Raw genomic sequence first — 13,422 nt, 5'->3', positions numbered from 1 at the left:
CAATGTCAACTGTGTTGTGAATGGAGAACCTGTGGAATAAGTAAAATATTTCAGCTACTTAGGCACGATTTTTAGTGAAGATGGTAAATTAATTATGGAAATAGACAACAGAATCAACAAAGCTGGTATGGTAGGAAGTCAATTGAATAAATTCATATGGAATAAGAGAGAAATTAGTCAGAACACTAAATTATCTGTATACAAGACAGTGTTCAAACCAGTTTTAACTTATGGATCTGAGAGCTGGGTCAGAAGTAAAACACTTGACCAAAGACTAGAGACCGCAGATATGAGAGTCCTGAGAAAGATTAGAGGCCTGAACAGATGGCTTCAATGGCAATATCATATTAAAAATGAGGATAATTAGGAAAGAACTAGACATTATCATCATCCGGGAATGCATTAGCAGAGCTAATCTCAGGTGGTATGGTCACTTAAACTGAATGGGCGAGGAAAGATTAGCAAAGCAAGTGTTCTCTGCCAGGCTGACAGGAAAACAACCCAGAGGAGGACCAAGATAAAGGTGGATTGATATTGTAAAAAGTGCCTTAGATGATAGAAATATAAGATCTGATAATGTTGGAGTCTTGACAAATAACAGATTGATTTGGAGAAAAATTGTAAATAGGAAGTTAGTAATGATGTAAATTTTTCATGTAGTACTATCATATCCTGTACACCCCTTGAGGGTACATGTCACGAATTTGATGATGGTGATGAGAGTAATGGACCTATGTAGTATTTTATCTATTTTGTAGGGATTATAGCTAAGAATGTATGGCGCAGATATTGGAGTTCTGTGGTGAGCTGTATCGTTAGAACAAATGGCTCTGGCTCTGTGTGTAAGTGTTTTTAAAATGCCATACTGTTTAACTGGATGATGATGTGATTGTTTATGTAGGTATCTTCCTGTGTGTGTGTAGGCTTTCTGTAAATGGAAAAAGATAGTGATCCATCTGAAATGCAGGTGACTAATGTGTCAAGAAATGATAAACAGTTATTGGATTCTTTTTCTACTGTGAAGTGTATTTTGGGATGTTGGCTGTACAAATGTGGTTATGCTATGTAGATGATGTGTTTGCCATCTGGCCCCATGGACAAGACACTTTGTCCATGGAGGCATTTGTCACCTACCTAAACAGCCAACACCCCAAAATCCACTTCACAGTAGAAAAAGAATCCAATAACTGTTTACCATTTCTTGCCACACGAGTCACCCGCGTTTCAGATGGATCACTCTTTTTCCATTTACAGAAAGCCTACACACACACACACAGAAAGATGCCTACATAAACAATCACATCATCATCATTCAGTTCAACAGTATGGCATTTTAAAAACACTTACACACAGAGCCAGAGCCATTTGTTATAACGATACAGCTCTGACCACAGAGCTCCAATATCTGTGCCATACGTTCTTAGCCAACGGCTATAATCCCTACAAAATAGATAATATACTACATAGGCCCATTACTCTGCCCTCTCCTAATACACAAGAATACAACATGACCATTTCTATTCCCTATATCAGAGGTACATCAGAAAAGATAGCCAAAGTATTGATGAAACATGGCCTTCTCATCACTTTCAAACCTCATGCCGAGCTGGCAACTATCATCTGCTTGCCTAAGGATAAACTTCACCCTTTAGCACACCCAGGAGTGTATGAAGTACCTTGTGACTGTGACTTGGCTTTCTCATCACTTTCAAACCTCATGCCGAGCTGGCAACTATCATCTGCTTGCCTAAGGATAAACTTCACCCTAATACATTCGCTACTATTACTATGGCAAGTCGGAACTGGCAGACCATGCTTTGGACACTCCTTCATATAGGATTAGATGGAGGAAAACGAATGTGCTATGTAGGAGTTCACTACAGATCTGAAAGATTATTTTTTGAGTCAGCAATGACTTTGAAGAATGCTCCCAACCTTAACATATATGGTTGCATTAATTTGCCAAAAATTTGGGAGACTGTTATCCTAAGAGAAATTAATTCACTTTTTTTTTTCCCCGTTAGAGGGTGCCAAAAATAGGACTTTAGATCATTTGTCCATTGCAATTGCATTGTTTCACTCACTCACTGTCACATATACAAGTGCGTTGTGCTCTGATGATGCTGAGTTGAAAATCAGCGCAATATAAGCATTTAATAAAACATCTCTTTCATAAAATTGTGTGGCGTTGTTAATACCATGAAAAAATAAGTCATGGATATAAAATAGTCTATGACCATAGATAGGCTGCCAAATTTTGAGTAAATTAATGCAGCTATACTTTTCTGAGATTCAGGTAATGAACAAAGAAATAAAGAAAATTTATTGAACAGATTATTATCTGTTCTTCAAACTTAATATGTTATGTTTGATATCTCTCTAAAAAGTGATAGTGTGCAGGTTATATTTATGTAGCATGTTGGTTACCTGTTTTACCAGTATTCCAGATATAGGGGATGGGAACAGTTTCACTTTGGTCCTGTATGTCATGGGGAAGGCATAGTATTTTTTCCATTTTACAGGAATTGTAGACATTTAAAAAAAAAGCGGCATAGATAATTGCATTCTGAGGCAAAAGCTATGCCATTGGAAGAGTATTTTTGGAGTCAAACATCAATAAAGTATTTCTTGAATCTCAACAAGGATGTACTTTATCCCTTCTGTTATTCATTATATGGATCACATTATGAAGGAAAGTGGTATTAAACATGATATCAGAATTGGAGATGTTAATGTCAGCTCTTTGCTTTCTGTGGACGATGTTATACTTCTAAATAGATCCGCTACAAGTTTGCAAGATTCCCTGACTAAATTGAATAACTGTTGTAATAGATATGGTATGAAGTTAGCATTAAAAAGACAAAGACAATGAAAATAGGTAGAATTGTAAAATGTCAACTGTGTTGTGAATGGGGAACGTGTGGACCAAGTAAAACATTTCAGCTACTCAGGCACAATTTTTAGTGAAGATGGTAAATTAAATATGGAAATAGACAACAGAATCAACAAAGCTGGTATGGTAGGAAGTCAGTTGAATAAATTCATATGGAATAAGAGAGAAATTAGTTGCAACACTAAATTAGCTGTATACAAGACAGTGTTCAAACCAGTTTTAACTTATTGATCTGAGAGCTGGGTCAGAAGTAAAACACTTGACCAAAGACTAGAGACGCAGATATGAGAGTCCTGAGAAAGATTAGAGGCGTGAACAGATGGCATCAATGGCATTATCATATTAAAAACAAGCATGTTAGGAAAGAACTTGATATTGTCAGCATCCAGGAATGCGTTAGCAGAGCTAATCTCAGGTGGTATGGTCACTTAAACAGAATGGGCGAGGAAAGATTAGCAAAACAAGTGTTCTCTGCCAGGTTTACAGGAAAACGACCCAAAGGAAGACCAAGATATAGGTGGACTGTTATGGTACAAAGTGCCTTAGATGATAGAAATATAAGATCTGATAATGTTGGAGTCTTGACAAGTAACAGACTGATTTGGAGGAAAATTGTAGATAGGAAGTTAGTAATCATGTAAATTTTTCATGTAGTACTATCATATCCTGTACACCCCCTTGAGGGTACACGTCAGGAATTTGATGAAGTGTTAAGACATCCAAGACCACTTTCAACAGTAGACTACCTTATAAAGTCAAACTTTCACTATTGCAAATACCATTATAGCAAACTCACTTTAAAAGCTACAAGAAAGTTCCAAATATCATAGGCAGAATGCTATTCTAAAGATGACTCACTATGATGAACTATTCCTTCAGTTTCCTACAAGTTTGTTATAGTGAGAGTCAATGAACTGTATCCAGTCCTAGATTGCACTTAGAAGAATGTTAGTTATTTTTTCCATTACAGTATGAATTGTTTTACTCAGTATTGATTGTAGTGCCTTTTTTGTGCCTCAAGAATACTGTTTTGTAGTCCAACAAAATAAAGGAACTTTAATATTGATTTTGTTCTTGTGAGGCATTATAGATCGATACTATAAAAAGTTAACTTCTGACTGCTTTGCATGTATATGATATTGCATATAAAGCATGATAATTTATCAAGTGGAATTAAAATTGGCATATTAAAGATGGCTAGCTTTCCTTAAAAGAGGCTAGTACCATTCCTGGTTGTGTAAAAGGCTGTGTTAGCGACTGGATTCTATATTTAATGATAACCATGGTTTCTAATTAAGGTACTACTTGTCCGCAACAGGAATTTACATGCTCATTATTTGTTAGCAGTTCTGTTGATAAATATACTGCCATGTGCTCCCAATATAGTTGTGGCCCACCAAGTTGAAAGATTGGGGTGGGGGGGGGGGACACTGAACACTTAAAAGCAAATTACTCAATACAGTAGCACTCAAATCCTTCTTCTTGTTGCAGTGTTAAGCTCTGTTTTTTGTTTCACTCTGTGAACTAGACACATTAAATGTATTTTGCATCATTTAAAACAGCCTGCATCTAAAAATACACTACTCTACAAAAATAATCAAATAACTGTCTGTCTTTCTCAGACAGAGTAGTTACATCTTTTGAATAATTCACAGTTGACATAACTCAGAACTTGGCCAGTGATATGCAGTATACAGTCTCTCTCAGTTGTCAACCCTGCTTTCTTGAAATGTGATCTGTTTCCACCAGAGAGGGTTTGGCATCAGCAAGTGAAGAAAATATCAACTAGACCTACTAAATGGTAGGTCTAGTTGATATTCTGTTGTCATGTTTGGTTCCCAGAGCAGGAGTTCTTTTGCTCCCCCCCCCCCAATATTTCAACATGCAGTATGAATGATATCTCCCATGCCAAACATACTGTAGCAATCCAGTGCCTTTCCCATCTTTAAGGGTGCTGCAGGTGACCAGATGATGGTGTATATGATGAAATAAGACTTCCTAAAAAATTTAAAAACTGAAAATATTACATAAAAGTATCTTCTTCGTTCACTAACATTCATGGCATAAACATCAACTGAAATGATGTGCATAATCACTTGCCAACACAAACTGGACTTTCCGTTTTTTATCGAATCCCCGAATCTTCTACAACCACAGCCCGTCTTAACTGTGTAAACCATACTCCATATGATTCCTTCCATGACAAGGGTGGTACTTGTGCTTTTGTGCAATCCAATATTGCTTGCTAGATGATACCCACTCTTGAATCTCTCCTTTTTGACTTTCTGTGGCTTAAGGGTCTCCTGTCTCATTCATCTGCTATCTCTACCATTCCCCCAATTCTAAAACCTATTCTGACCTTAACTTCTTATTCACATTGATTTCATTGTCTAGCCAAGTAGTTAGCATATCTGCTCTCTAGCTAACAGGTTGTTAGTTCAAATTGTGCCTCTGGCATATGTGGTTGTGATTGCCTTTAAGTGGAAGATAAATTTCTCACACTGTCCAGCGTGAGACTGCCCTGCTTTTTCTAAGTAGGCAGCGGCTTGAAAAAGTTTCATGCTTGGCTTCTGGAGTAGGGTTTCTAGACTAAATAAATAATACATTAATAAAAAAAATGGAAAAAGGAAAAATTCTTATCCCACTCGTGAAAGGTTTACATAAAACATTTTGTGAGTTGGGACTACATAAATCAAAATTCCCTAACAGCAAAGTCATCTTCCTAGGTGACTAATTAGGTTCACAATTCTAACTGGCTCCCCTTTTCATATTCCAACTATCCAAGCTAGAAGAGAAGCAGAGATATTTACTGTAAATAAATAATTTAAAATTTAATAAAAAATTTAAAACAAATTTTTCTCTTCTTCAGGAAGGAAAACTAGTTAAGAAAAGATCTACACTGTTGGGTGAGTGGAGAGGACTGTCAGGGACCAGAATCCCTGACAGTCCTCTCCACTCACCCAACAGTGTAGATCTTTTCTTAACTAGTTTTCCTTCCTGGTACACTTATGATGTAATTGCTCATCTTGGTAATTCCAATCACAATTTCATCCAAGTTTCATCTATTTTGGAACATCCATCCCTCAGCCATTCATGACCTCATGTAGTCTGGCACTATAGTGCCAGATGGAAAGATCTTCATGATTTTAACTCCTCATATCCATGGTCAGATTGAGACATATGGTGTAATCTTGTTACAGAAATTATCCATTTTGGAATGGCAGTTTCATTCTTTACTCTGTTCAAAATTGCATGCCTCCTATAGCTTTCTGCCAGAAATCTCGAGCAATTGAGATACCAAAAGGGCTTCTGATCCTGATGGAATTCCACTGCTTGTGCTTAAGAGATATGTTCGTGTACTAATATATATTATTTACCATCTATACACTATATTATACTTTGCTGACATCTGCCTGACAGCACAGAAGTAAATCTATATACATTTAATTCCAAAAATAGGTGATGTGTCTACCATCCAACTATCAACTTATGGTTCTCACCTCAGTGTTGTCCAGAGTAATGGAGGAGGTCATTAACAGTCAACTTCTTCGACATCTAGAGAACTGTCAATTAATCAGTAACTACCAATATGAATTTTGTCAATCCAGAGTCACAGCAGATCTCCTGGCCTACATCACCTTCCTCTGTACATGTGCTATTGAAAAGTCTAGATAAACCTGTGCTGTTGCATTTGATAGGGTCTGTGTTGAGAGCCTCTCAGCAAATTGCCATCTTATAGTCTGCCTTCTTTTATAATTGGATTGCCAATTTTTTCAAGTTGTTCACTATATGTGGTGGTGAAAGGTGTTCTCTCTTCAGATTTTCCTGTTAATGCAGGTATTCCTCAGGACTCTGTTATATTACACACCCTCTTCCTTTATATGACCTACTCTCGCTGACCTCAGACCCTATTTCTAGTTTTACTGATAATAGTACTCCCCCACTCATGTGACAAACCTTGCAGTGCTCAAACATCTCAAGCTTCAAGATCATTGACAATAAGTGCCCTAAATCTTGATCTCCACACCATCCTTCATTTGGACAACAGCAAATGTGTGAAAGAGATGCACATTTGCTCATGTTCTCACAAAAGAAGACCTTAGTTCTCCACTTATCTTTGATAATGCTGAACCTTGCAGTCATGACCAGATCTCTCTCTCTCCAGATCTCCTTGGACTGATTCTTAGCCAGTGTGAAGAGTTTCCTAGCCTTTCCTGGCATTATCATAATCACTTTTAGAGCATCTTAAGCTTCTAGACAACTAGGCAACCTTTTCAAGATGTTACTTATCTTCTGCCCAGTTGCTTATTTTGTACAAATCCCAAATCAACCCAACTTTGGAATACTGCTTTCATTTTTGAAATTATGGATTCTAAAACTGTGTTAAAATAACTCTTTTTTTATCCCGACGTTTCGATCTTCATATCAAGATCATTATCTGGAGCATACATAAATATACAAGACAAGCTGAAAGCTAAAGAAACAATGATTTGATCACATGCTACTCACTGGCATGACCGCTAGCGAAAAAAAAAAAAAAAATTATATCAAGCTAGATTTAATTTATGATTACATGAATAAACATTCTTGCTTACAGATAGTGTTCTTTCCAGTAACAGTGATGTCCTATTTCTATTATTGCAATTGTTATTTTTTTATTTAAAATATTTATAAATTACAACATGAATAAACATTCTTTCTTACAGATTTTTTCTTTAACAGTGATGTCCTATTTTTTAGTATTAAAGTTCTTATTTTAGATTTAGGATCCTGGATTTTTTACAGTCCTATTTATAGCTGTTCTTAGAGAGGAAGGATTTGTGCGACAAATATATGCCTTCCATGTGTGGGATTTTTAGACCATCATTATTGTTTAGATTGGGGTGGTTGATAATGATCTCACAGGCCTCCTTAAATTTGTGTTCATATCACGTTTTGGTGTGCTTTTCCAGTCAATTCTATATAAGGTGTTTAGGGCATGATCAGAAAGGCCAGCTTCACCATAATTATTATATTTGGTGTGTCGTTTATGTTCTTTTTGTCTGATCGGAATTGTGCGTCCTGTTTCTCCTATGTATGATAGGAGAAACAGGACGCACGATTCCGATTGCAGGCGCAGTAAATACGGTATACTCCAGAGTGGGCCAGCAGAGGGGGTGGGTCTTTGGATGAGTTGAGTAAGCTTTTTAATTTTGCAGGAGGTTTAAAGGTGGCTTTGACGTTGTATTTTTGTTGTACTCTGTTCATTTTGTCTGATGTCCCTTTAATGTAGGGAATGGTTATAGTTTTATTGTAGTCTGGTTTGTCTTTGTTTTTTATTGAGGTCTTGTGGAGAATTTTGTTAACAGTGTTTTGGCTGTATCCATTTTTTTGAAAAGTATTGTTCATCACTTTAAATTTGTCTTTCAGTGCCTATTCACTGGCGCAGATCTTCAGAGCCCTAGTTTTTGTGTTGGGTGGTGTAGGAGTTTGTGTGTATATATTGGCCAGTATGTGTTGGTTTCCGGTAAACAGTGAAGGAAAGATTGCCCGAGGGGAGACGTGTGACAAGTGTACCTAGAAACAACAGTGTGTTATGTTTTTCAATCTCAGTTGTGAACTGTATACGTTTGTGTTGCTTGTTTAGGTGACTAAGGAATGTCTAGTGTCTGGCGGCTATGAGACCAGACACATTAAAAGAAAGGATTGGAATACTGCTCATTTAGGGTGGTGTAGCTAAGAGCTCTAAAAATTGGCACATTTCAGAAGAGAGCAACTTGGTTGATTGTTGATCCCTCTCTCACACAGATGCTGTTTGCCCAATGTGTCTCTTCTACAGATATTTCCAAGGGTACTTTTGAAATAGCATCCATTATTCCCCATTTCTGCTAAACCTACAGGAACACACATACACACACATACAACATGTGCCAAGCATTCTTTTACAGTTGAAATGCAGACTCACAGAATCTGCTATTCACAAATAAGTCCCCAAGGACTACAACCTCCAGCTCTTAAAAATATCAACAAATTACTTTGCTATTGACCCCAGATCTACACAAGTATTTATTTTCTATAGGCTTTGAGACATACAAGATTATAATAAAACTATTTCCTTTCTCTACAGAAATATTAAATTTCTATATTTTAATAAGTTGTAACCACTTATATTGTTTTAGACACTAATAAAATATAATTGCTGCATTCCTTTTTTATTTTTTTTTTAAATAACAGTTACCTTTCTTGTTATGTCAACAAAAGGTCAACTCCAAAGATTGAATTGATATATTTGTGACAAATGCAATTACTCTTGCATTTACTATTAGAAATATATGATATTTAGATATACAAAGAAGATTATCTATTAATCTTCTTTGTAAATGTTGGTCCTTAAATGTGGTAATTTATTAAAGATGGAGCTAGAAATGCTCTTGATTTATTTGTAAAAATTACATAAATTTCATGCATTTTTTAATATGTAAGAATCTTTTAATACTTTTTATATATATATTTGTATTTAATATTTAATCTACAGATGCACATGACAAGTATGATATTAGTAATTAAATAAACATTTCTCTTTCTAAAGAATAGTAAATAGTGCTTACTACACAAAATGAGTATTTATAAAATTTTGTTAAAAATGCAGAAAATAAAAAATTTAAATAAGAAATAAACTAAGAAAAAAATCTCTAAATCTAAATTTCTTTGTCTCACTCATTATAAGATTTGTTGAAAATGGTAATAACATTTGGTGATTTTGAAGAAAGTATAACAGCAATTTAAAATTGTTCAACTTGCATGAAAGTTTTTCTCATTTGTAGGCTTTCCCAGTAGATTACATCTTATTTGCAGGAATTGTGTTATTTTTGGTTTTGTGCACTGTTTCTGGAATGCAGCATATAGGAATATGGTTCTTATTCTTACAGGTACGTAATTATTCTTAGAAAAGATTTTATCAGCTGTTGGTTATTATGTTTTTTAATCTATTAGTGAAACTATTGGTATTAAAACAGAAACTTAATATCAAATTAATGTTAATATGATATCAGTATAGGGAACACATGCTAGACATTTCTGAACTGATGCTAATCTGCCTCAAAGATATCATCAACAAATCACAGCCATGTACAAGGTTGTGGAAAAGTAGTTTACAAAAGTTGATTTCTTGAATGATTCATAAAATAATCAGCTAAAGCTCATGAGATAGAACTGCCCATTGCTGTTCCTTCAATTTTATTTGAACAACTTATTCTGCCATGTAACATAGCTTGCATCGATGGCAAATTTAAATAGATTTACAATGTCTTCTGAGAAATCAGATTGCAAAAAATTAAAGAGTATATAAATCTTTAATTTTTCTCTCTTAAGGCCACAACTATTTTTGATGTAAGATCTAATGTGCCCAATCAGATTCCAAAGATAATGAGAAAGATGGTAAGTGGGAGAGCCAATACAGTCCAATATTGGACACAGTGGGTAGCCATCTTTGTGGACTTTAGATAGAACATAGAGACAAGGCAAATGAACATAATGAATTTGTAACCTATCAACAGTAGCAGCATCTCAAGATTGTGCATTGTTCGATAATTAATTTATTGATTTGACTCTTTGTTAGATCCCTGCTAATCACACTGTATGTTGATCATAAAATGAATATCTTATGAAGAAATAGGCCAACATGCAGTGTGATTAGCAGGAATCCAACAAAGAGTCAAATCAATAAATTAAATACATTATTTATTTATAGATTATCTTGGGATGCTGCTGCTACTGTTAAGAGGTTACAAATTCATCAAGCCTGTCTACCTCATCTCTGTGATCTACCCAAAGTCCACTAAGATGACTACCCACTACACCCAATAGTTGACTGTATTGACTCTTCTGCTTACTACCTTGCTGAACATCTTTTTTGTCATCTTCAGAATCTAATCGACTACACTAGTTCTTATATTAAAAACTGCCATGACTTTAAGGAGGAAAATTAAAGATCTATATCTATCTAATAATGATTATGGTTTTGCTTGATGCAGTCTCCCTATTTACTTGTTGAAAGTTTATTTTTCACTTGGTTAGACTATAATAAATTTAGTTTAATCCTTTATCCAAGTGTGAGCAAACAAAGTTTGCGCCTGAAAGTATCTTCAGGAGTGGGATAAGGTAATACAACGACTTGCTCCACCTGAGCAACTCGTTGCAAAGGTGGAGCAAGCTAACATCGACATCTGTCTCTAAATCCAGAGTAATTTAATAAAAAGGTGGCACACCCTTTGGCAACTCCTATAGGTAGAGATGACCTTGCTAATGCTTCTGCCTGGTATCTCCAACTCTGGGCCTGGCTCCCACTGAAGAGACCTCAATAAAGGTCGAAACTAGTCTGGGTAGTGGCCCTTCCCTTAATGCATAACATTATACATATCCGCAAGGAGATGTGTTTTGCATTATGGGAGATACTGGGATAGGAGTGCTATTAGCTTGCTCCACCTTTGCAATGAGTTGCCCGGTGTTGTTCTACCTTATCCCAGTCCTGAAGATATTTTCAGGCACAAACTTTGTTTGCTCACACTTGGATAAAGGATTAAACTAAATTTATTATACCCTATTTACTTATTCTTCAATTTTTGCAATCTGATTTCTCAAAAGACATTGTCAGCCTATTTAAATTCACCATTAGTACAGGCTATTTTGCATGTGCGAGCAAGTTGTTCAAACAAAATTGAAGGATTCTGGCAGTGGGCAGTTCTTTCTCATAAGCTTTAGTTGATTATTTTATGTAGCTAGAAAATCAACTCTTGCAAACTATTTTCCCACAACCTTGTATATGGCTGCGTTGCTGATATCTTTGCAGACTGGTTCCATTCAGAGTCAGAATAGCTTCGTTTCATGGAAAAAATAAACTTTATACTCCAGTATCAAGTTCACTATTAAACGTAAATCCAACAACCATCTACAGTTTTGGATGCCTTAATAATTCGAAATCCCTACAGGTCATGTTAAATTTTCAGTTTATAGAAAACTTGACCTTTATTGGCAGATACATTCACTCATCCTCACACTATCATTCATGACAAAACATAGCTATTATCAAGAGTCTTGTATATAGAGCGCATGTGATCTGCTCTTCCAGTTCCCTTTTGTTAGATGAATTAAATAAAATTAAAAGCAGTTTGATGTCTAATGGATACAACAAAACCACCATTCAAAAAAGTTATTCATAATTATCATCTATCAACCAGACTACAATCTGATATGAAAAGAATTGTGATACTCTACCTATAAGGAGCCTCTTAACAAATAGCATAGATTCTTTGTAAAAACAAGCTTGGAAACTGTCTCATTTCTTACCATTTGTCATCATCAGTTGCATCAGTCTTGGGACTGGTAGCTCAGCAGCAATTTCCTCTATTCTGCTCTGTCATTGGCTTTCTTCTTAACCTCCTGGTAATTCCTCAAACCCGTGCTGTCTTTGACTTGGTCAAGAAAGCTTTTCCATGGTCTGCCTCTTCTTCTTTTCCCCTCTATTTTGCCTTCAGTTATTCTTTTCACAAGTCCATCATGTCGAAGTATATGTCCAAACCACCTATCCCTTCTAATTTTGATCGATTTTATTAGAGCTCTTGTTTCATTTATCTCTCTCAGGACTTGTTGGTTTCATTTTTTTTTCTGTCCATTTTATTTTCTTCATGCGATGCCAGCATCACATTTTAAAAGCCTCCATTCTTCTCTGCCTAGAATCTAGGTTTCACATCCATACAGTGCAATGCTCCATATCAATGTCTTTATTAATTTTTTTCCAATTGTAGGTTGAGGTTAAAATGCTTTTCATCTTAGAGAATTGGGCTTTTTCGTTGTTTATTCTTGATCTTATGCCTTCTCTTATTCTGCCATCTTCTGTTATTAGGCTTCCTGAATATTTAAAGCTTTTCACTTGTTTTATTTGTTCCCCGCTGATGTCTATATGCTCTGTATTGATAGGGATTTTGCCTGTAACAATGATTTTAGTCTTATCTGTGTTGATTTTCATTTTATATTTTTCAAGGTTATTATTTAGTAATTCTAGCATTCTTTTTAATGTTCTTCTGTTTTCTGCTACAAGGGCTATGTCATCAGCAAATCTTATATGCATAACTTGTTCACCATTTATCTTTATGCCACTATTTATTTTATCTTTAGTTTCCTGAATGGCCTTTTCAATATATAAATTAAATAAAAGTGGTGAAAGTATACATTCTTGTCTTACTCCACTCCTGATATTTATTATTTTCTCCTTATCATTGATTTTTTAATATGTTCCATTTTGATTTTTGTAAATTTGATAAATTATTTTTCTATCCCTCAAATCTATGCTGATATTAGTTAGAGAATTTAAGAGTATTTGCTGGTTTACTTTATCAAACGCTTTCTCTAAATCAAGGAAGCAAACGTAAGTATTTTGACTAAGGTATAATCTTCTCTCTATTATTGTTCTTAAACAGAGTATTGCCTCTCTTGTTCCTTTATTCTTTCTGAATCCAAATTGGTCTTCATCCAATAGGCAATCTATTTTTGAA

At 35.3% G+C, this 13,422-nt stretch overlaps 1 protein-coding gene across 1 annotated transcript in view; it reads left to right on the top strand.

Moving 5' to 3' along the window:
- The window catches only part of LOC150095279 (lysosomal cobalamin transport escort protein LMBD1-like), a 259,870-nt gene that overhangs the window by 181,079 nt on the left and 65,369 nt on the right, over window positions 1-13,422 (top strand). The window contains exon 11 of the mRNA XM_090410049.1: window positions 9,697-9,801. Coding sequence (XP_090266175.1) covers window positions 9,697-9,801 — 105 coding nt within the window. The remainder of the gene's footprint in view (window positions 1-9,696; window positions 9,802-13,422) is intronic.

Source organism: Typopeltis vanoorti, chromosome 20 (assembly GCF_054136105.1).
Source record: "Typopeltis vanoorti isolate ZY-2024b chromosome 20, IOZ_Tvanoo_1.0, whole genome shotgun sequence".
NCBI classification, from domain to species: Eukaryota; Metazoa; Arthropoda; class Arachnida; order Uropygi; family Thelyphonidae; genus Typopeltis; species Typopeltis vanoorti.
This window is presented reverse-complemented; position numbering and strand designations above follow the sequence as displayed.